Genomic DNA, 7,462 nt, shown 5'->3' on the forward strand with positions numbered 1-7,462 from the left:
ATGAATAAGATTTGAAAGATATGGTGGGGAGAGATTGTAAAGGGCCTTGAAAGTGTACAGAAGAATTTTGTATTCTATGCGGAACTTGGTGGGCAGCCAGTATAACTTTTCTTCAGGTTAACTTAGAAAGTGAGCTATTATTGTTACAAGTTAATTTTCTAAACTTTAGAAAAGTTATTGTTAGGGAAGCTCGACTGTGAAATATTGAACTGATATTGATATCTGATAGCAACACTGGTGTTACGTTAGATTTACAAATGTTTTACTTTATTTTTTTTAATCCGATTAATCGGATAAAAAAGAATAATTGATAGATTATTCAATTGCTAAAATATTTGTTTACAACAGCCCTACATGCATGCATATAAATCATAGTCTAAAATGGGGGGAAAAATGGCTGCAACAAGACATTTCTTAGCCTCAAATGATAAACAGGATATAATTCTGAAATAAAAACCCATCTTCAGCTGTTTTACAAGTTGCTGAAGAAACATATTCATCAAATTGAAATATAACTAAACCTTATCTGGCTTAAGTGTTGTTGTTTATTTTGGTATTTTTCATCATGGCACCTGAGGTCTCCTTTGACTCAGTCTTGATTTTATACTCACCAGGCAGTCTCTAGCTTCCCTGAACTTCTGTGGGCCCTTGTTCAAGATGCTGGAAGCCACAGAGAAGTCTGCAGCACCCAGGGCAGAGAAGTAGGACCTGCAGTTTGCTTTCTGGACATTGTTGGAGCTGTTGGTGGAGATTGTTGTAAAAAATCAAAATCATCATATGACTTTTTCAAACAACTGGCATAATAGTTACAATAATTACGTGGAGAGAGACTCACTCCAAGTAGAGAAGCATGTCTGAAGGGTAATCAGAGAAGTTCTGAGAGAGGTCGCCACGGATCAGGTTGTACATGCAGGTCAGCTGGAGGTCACAGTGTGAGAAGGTTGATGTGTCAGTGTTCTGCTCTTACTACTTTCATAAATTGAAATGTTTATGTTAAACAAATTTGAACACATAACTGGTGGTCATTGAATTTTTTAAAAACCATTTTCATAGCCTTCAACCACTTAATTTTAAGTGTCTCATTTCAATAAATTGTTTTACTTGCAGAACTTACCTGAGGTTCCTTCAGGTCCACCTTGGCTCTGTCTTTCCTCGGTCGACAGGCATGAATCATCTGCTTGATTTTGGTTTTAGACATTTTCTGAACTAATGAACAACTGAAACCTTGTAGCACAGATGGCGAAAGCCTGCAGAGAGAAAACAGAAAAGCACAGAGTTTAATGCATGGAAAGGTGGAAATTCTCATGACAAATAGCTGCGGGTGTTGGTTACTTACTGCTCGATGTCAAAGCCTGAATCACCCAATGTCCAAATAAACATGGTGGACTGTAAAGAGTAATACAGGAGTCTTTATTTAAGATGTCATTACGATATGTGAGAAATATTATTATGCTAAACATGGCAGGTGATCTCTGGCACATTAATTAAAATATCTCACAGCATAAAGTTTTTATTCGTCTAAAACCATAAGAACTCACTGACCTGATCTGCAGTCCACGTCTTTTTGTTAATCATGCTGATGTTGACTGTGCTCTCAGAAAACACCAGCAGTGAAGGTGGGATCTCATTTGCTAGGACATCAGGGACATTCTCCACCAATTTAACTGGATTTGTGTCCACAGAAATTATCTGACAAGTAGGTCAGTAGATGTCATTATTTGTCTGGTTCATTCAGCACTACTGAATTTAAGGGCAGGTTTGTTTTGTACCTTTCTGACAAAAGTCTCCTGGACGACCTTTGAGGCTTTCAGCATGTTGGAAACAACGTTGAGCTTCTTGGAGGCGCTGAGTATTTCGGAAGCTGAGATCTTTTGAATTGACTCTGAGTGAAGTCCAACAACAAGAGTTCCCAGGGACTCCAGAGAGGCTGCGCTGTTGACCTGTCAGTTACATTGTTATGTATTAAAACCATGTTCTAATAACTAAAAACTAATGACCATTTAGAAAGGATCATAGATTTTGATAAATCCAGGTTAACATTTATGCAACCGATCATTGAATACCTGAAGTGTTTCAGGAAAGCTGAAGAAAACAGCAAAACTTACCTGAAATCCTGAGGATGTGATGGACTGGATGATAGTGGTGGCCCGGTCCTGGCCCCAGTTTTTCACAGAGCCCAGGGTGGACAAAGAAGAAACGAGCACTGAAGAGGACACTGTAAGAATCTGATCTTTGGTCAGTGCTGAAGAGGCACTTCCAAGTTCTTCAAAGGTTTCCTTTGTGAAGGTCTTGATGGTGGATGTCAGAGCTGCAGATACCTGTTGAATATAATATTGTGGATGCATTAGTTTCATGTTGTTGTACTGTTTAAAACCCAAGGATTCATTAAAATTTCATACGAGTCAAACATGTTTATCTAGTGAAGGACATGAAGATATTTGCTGCCAATTACTGCTGTACAAACTGAATTAAATTGAGCTAGAAAAATGTCGTTGAAGCAAACAGTATTTCTGTGTAGGAACTTTTAGATCTGGTACCTCAGGATCTTCTGTTCCATTACAGAATGTCTTCAGTTTTTCCAAGATGACCATCGTCTCAGATTCAGTAAGAGAGGAAAATACTGAGCTTGGGATGTCAGAGGAACATAATAAAGAGCCTGGAAGCCTGAATGAAAGGTGGATTTTTATTCAACCGAGGGGAAGGATGAGTAATTAAGCACATACCGACATGGAAACCTGATCTCATCAACATTGCCGTACATTTTTCAGCTAGAGTGATAAAAACTTACTTGAATAGACTGAAGTTCGGGTTGAATGCATAGAGTTGGGTGATGTAGTAGCCTGTTACGTATTTAGAGATGGCTGTGTTGTTGAAGAGTTCCAGATTAGAGTTATCCTCCAGGAATATCTCCAGCTTTAAATGTATAAACATCGATTACCATGCAACATACGTAGATATTACTTTGCACAGCTTAATGCAGCAGGCTTCATCCGAACAGTTCATTTATCCTACTCCTCCCTCTTGTAATTCCATGTGGAAAATGGGTTTTGGTAAGATTTACCAAACTTTCACACATTATTAAATATTCTTTAATTATGAATGGACAAACACCTGAGAGATGGAGATGAAGCTCATGAGATCATCCAGAGTGATAAACGTAACAAAGCTGCCGATGTAGCTTACAAACCAGGAGGTAGAACTCAGCTCTGGATCGCTGGGATCGTAGCATCTGGCTCCAGAGCCTGAGGACAACAACATAGCAGAGTACGGTAATAGAAATATGTAACTATTGATCTAAAACATGATGACGTAAACCTGCATTGCTGATATTTCAGCTCAGAATAGAAAGGTGTCTTCTGTAACAATCATCCGACCACCACCGGTTAGTTTTTAAGGCATAAAGAGCAAATAACAGGATCTAGACTCTTACCAGCTGTCAGGTAGCTTCTGATGGCGGTGTACACATCTTTCCGTCCAAATTCTGAACTGTTGTATGTGAAAGTTTTCCCCATAATATACACCCTGTTAAAAAGAAAATAGAACCTGAGTTCGATGAAACCTACACATTCAATCATGAGATGCAATGAGAAACCAACTCACAGTTTCTGGAAGGAGAGACATGAGGCGTTTTGCACCTCAGTGGAGTTCAGAAGTTCCTTGGTGAGGAACCTCAGATAGTTCCTCAAACGTACGTTAAACCACAGATCAACCTCAGATCTTCTGTTGCTGCTCAGAGCCAAAGGCCAAACACAGGGAAGGATGATCCTCCTCACATCATCTGGGACGTCCTCCTGCAGGTGTTGTACAATCAATCAATGGGAGAATGAAGAGAACACAGCTAGATTGCCACTTAGATGTAATTGCAGACATGCTTGTCTGAAATGGGGGACATACAGTTTGTAGGAACAGAGAGGTTTTGTTGTAGTTGTTAAAGATGGCACAGATGTTTGAAGTGTTCTGGGTGACATCAGGCTGGCTGAGGAACTGACGCATTTCTGAGGTGCTGATGGTATTTAGGAGCTGGAGAGATTCAAGCAAAGTTGTCACCAAATTATTGAAATCAAAAGGTTGGTTAGATATTCAGCTATATTGGCAAGTTTCACTGAGATAAACTCCCTTGTCATTATGTTTTCACCTCTGACTTGCGTGTTGGTGGCAGAAGAGAGATGAATGTTGCCACATCAGGAAAACCAAAGTTGAGGTAGTTGCTTTTCAGGAAGAGGTAAAAGCTTCCACCTTCATAACACTTTACCCATGTCAGGCCTTTTGTTTTTACAAAGGAAAATGTATTGTTATGGGTGAAAATATGAGGTACTATGAAACATATAGATGTGTACAAGCAGCGCTTTAGGAGATTTACAGCATGGGCATGTTTTTCAAACAAACCTTGAAAGAAGAGGACTATATTGTTGTAGATCTGTTGTTTGGTTTCAGTGCTGAGCGTCATTTGTACCTTGTCAAGCACTGTAATCCTAGAAAAGCAACAATTCTCTATCATTTTCAAGATGGAAATCTAATGAAACATGATGTCATTACAAGTAGAAGTTACTGTATCTTGGAATACTTGTCAGTTTTCTGTGATCCTAGTATTTCACTGAATAACTTACATCTCTTGGCTGTTGTTGCAGCTCCTGTTTGTCCCAATGCTGAAAAGTCGTTCTACCAGACTAGGTGAAATATTGACCAAAAAAGGCCTCAGCCGCACCCTCATCCACTGCAGGAACTCTTCATCACTAACAGCAGGGAAGGACAGCGCTCCTCTTTCCAGAACTGTCTGGAGGAAGGAGGATTTTACCTCTAGTGTGTAGTTCGCAGACTGGACCTGTGGGTGAGTTTAGAAACGGATGTTTGTTCAAACAAATTATCAACAGCATCCTCCTTTGTCACACAGACCCAAGACTTCCTCCTTCTCTACAGCTATGATCTATCTCTGCAATACTATCTCTATAGAGCTTTTATCCTCTCTTTACCCACAAATAACTCTCCAATCTGCTAAACTTAAGCTCTCCGTGTCATGAAATGCGGTAGTTGAGTGGTGAGGCAGACGCAGTAGACCCAGGTTATGCCGAGAAAATAATGATTTAATGATGAAAACACAAGAATCCAGGCAGCACAGAGTGAGTAAAAGCCAGGAGCTAATCACTGGTAGCAACTGGTGTCAATATGACAGAAACAGGCAACAAGACAAGGACCCAACAAGGAACACAGGTGGACTAAATACACAAGGAGGTAATCAGGGGAAACAAGATACAGCTGTGAGCAATCAAGGGGTTGACAGGACAACACAGAGACTCAACTAAACACAGAAACCTAAAGGAATACACAGAAAAACTCAAATCCTCACACTATTTCTAAACTTGTTCAATATCTTCAAATGACCTCAAACAAGATCTCAGTAACATATTGTTAACCTCACAAGTGGCTTTGAATGCAGATGTGTTCAAAGTGCAGTCATTTTGTAGTTGTGGCTGCGGTGTGCACTGCATGGTCCCCATACATACAACATACTTGTAGCAAAAAGCCATAGACATGCTGTCAGTGGCAGACAGCATGTAGATAGTCAACAGATGTCCATGCAGTTTGGACATGTGTTAGTAAGTGAGAAACCCATTTTGAACATCCTTTGTCCCGTGTTCTTTGAAGAAATTTGTTTTTCATAAAGTTAGCATTTTTCATAATTTAAAAAGCATTTGTAGACATTTTACTAAAATAGCTTAAATCAGTGCCATTAGATCAATCAATTTCTCATTTACTGATCGGAAGTAAGATTGTTAAATACATGTCTGAAAGTGTTAAGTAAATATATGAGTAGCTTTCAGTCAAGATGAGCCTATGCAGGACTATTCAGAAAATTGTACACATTTACCTCAATCACTGGTGAGATCGTGTCAAAGAAAGCACCAAAATCAGCTGTCTGGATTGCTCCCAGGACCTTCCTCACGTCTTGCATCCCGTTTAGCTGTGAGGGAATTGTTGCAAGCTGGCTCAGCTGACTGATCGTGAGAACATCCACAACTTCCACCTAAGAAAAGATGAGTGACACTTAAATAACCAAACCCTACAGTTTCTTGATGTCATCTCCCAGGTTCTGATGTATTTGGGTAAAAAAAAATAGTGACAAACTCAGAACTAAATAAAAGCTTTCCAAGTCTAGTATTCAGACTTGACCTTAATGTATATTATTGCAAGCCTTTAATCATATTGTTCTGCAAACTTTGTAACTAAATCTAGTTTGTCAATAGGATATTGATGACTAACTGCTAGATAAAGGCCACTAGTGCCTAACTAAGAAAATAAAAACTGATGCAAATAAACACAGGATCTAAAGAAAACATTTAAATTATATTTGATCATGTCATGACCAAATATAATATTAAGAAAGTTTGTACATGTTATTCAGACATAGCAGTATAAAACTTACTCCTCTGAAATCATTCTTTAAAGACAAAAAATCCATGAAGGAGGCTTGAAATCTGAAATAGCCAAAGTTGTCTTCTAGCCAACGCCTGTTATCAGATGTAACACAAGCGATGCCTAGAAATAAAGTAAGAAAGCTTTTTATTGAACAGGTCACATTAAACCTAAACATATTAGACTACTACAATTCCAAAGCAATTAACTATGTATGAATATACCAATTCTCAATCACACAAACAGCCATACGTATATGTGTTCATATAGACATATACATTTTAAGTAAGCAGGAGCTACCTGTGTGGAACTGTCCCCTGAGATAGTCCAATGCAAACATGAAAACCAGCTGAGTTTGTCCTTCTGAAAGTTCATTGAAAATGTTGTCGAACCCTTTGAGACTGAGAGAACAACAAATATCATCCAGGGTTTTAATCATATTTCAGTTGGGACATTAGATTTTTTTTAACATAGATAAAACAAAGAACAAAATATTTTTACTCACATCTCCTGATAGGAGCTACACGTAATATTTCTGGGAATAATTTCAAATGCTCGTGAGTCAACACTTGGCAGGAAAAGAGGAAGATAAACCTGGAACCATAACTTCAATTCTTCCTCATTCAACGTAGAAAGTTTTGGGCCAAGTACTGTTAAAGTAAGATTCAGGATGGTATCACGAATTCTTGGACTGACTGTTGTCTGGTTTTGCTGAAAGGAAAGAAAAAATGGAATTTACTGTCCTTCCTTCTGACATCAACTTCATAAGATAACTTTCTGATGAAAACTTACTTCAGCTGCACCATGAACAAATGTATCAAAAAATGACTCAATGTTTGCCATAGATGCTGAAAGCACAGGTCTTCTGAAAATCATTATTACAACATTCTCATTGGATAGGATGTTTGGTTCAAGGAGGAAGGTAGCTAGTTGGGTTGGAGAAAAGGAATCAAGGATGATCACCTATAAAAACATGTTTTAGGGTTAGGGTAACATTTCTCAATGTTTATTAACCAAAGGACGATTTTACAATCTATTAAATTGAACATAC

The 7,462-nt window shown here is 38.5% G+C and overlaps 1 protein-coding gene across 1 annotated transcript in view; it reads right to left on the reverse strand.

Moving 5' to 3' along the window:
- The window catches only part of LOC103460695 (uncharacterized), an 18,871-nt gene extending 11,503 nt beyond the window's left edge, over positions 1–7,368 (reverse strand). The window contains exons 1-21 of the mRNA XM_017303441.1: positions 7,204–7,368; positions 6,917–7,122; positions 6,712–6,812; positions 6,422–6,534; positions 5,867–6,022; positions 4,608–4,822; positions 4,387–4,472; positions 4,136–4,263; positions 3,895–4,020; positions 3,601–3,791; positions 3,431–3,522; positions 3,112–3,242; positions 2,789–2,913; positions 2,538–2,664; positions 2,106–2,318; positions 1,770–1,940; positions 1,543–1,689; positions 1,337–1,386; positions 1,115–1,247; positions 836–918; positions 612–738 (exon numbers count right to left, since the gene is read on the reverse strand). Coding sequence (XP_017158930.1) covers positions 612–738; positions 836–918; positions 1,115–1,247; positions 1,337–1,386; positions 1,543–1,689; positions 1,770–1,940; positions 2,106–2,318; positions 2,538–2,664; positions 2,789–2,913; positions 3,112–3,242; positions 3,431–3,522; positions 3,601–3,791; positions 3,895–4,020; positions 4,136–4,263; positions 4,387–4,472; positions 4,608–4,822; positions 5,867–6,022; positions 6,422–6,534; positions 6,712–6,812; positions 6,917–7,122; positions 7,204–7,287 — 2,805 coding nt within the window. The 5' untranslated portion in view covers positions 7,288–7,368. The remainder of the gene's footprint in view (positions 1–611; positions 739–835; positions 919–1,114; positions 1,248–1,336; positions 1,387–1,542; positions 1,690–1,769; positions 1,941–2,105; positions 2,319–2,537; positions 2,665–2,788; positions 2,914–3,111; positions 3,243–3,430; positions 3,523–3,600; positions 3,792–3,894; positions 4,021–4,135; positions 4,264–4,386; positions 4,473–4,607; positions 4,823–5,866; positions 6,023–6,421; positions 6,535–6,711; positions 6,813–6,916; positions 7,123–7,203) is intronic.
- Between the last annotated feature and the right edge of the window lie 94 nt (positions 7,369–7,462).

Source organism: Poecilia reticulata, unplaced genomic scaffold, assembly GCF_000633615.1.
Source record: "Poecilia reticulata strain Guanapo unplaced genomic scaffold, Guppy_female_1.0+MT scaffold_276, whole genome shotgun sequence".
NCBI lineage: Eukaryota > Metazoa > Chordata > Actinopteri > Cyprinodontiformes > Poeciliidae > Poecilia > Poecilia reticulata.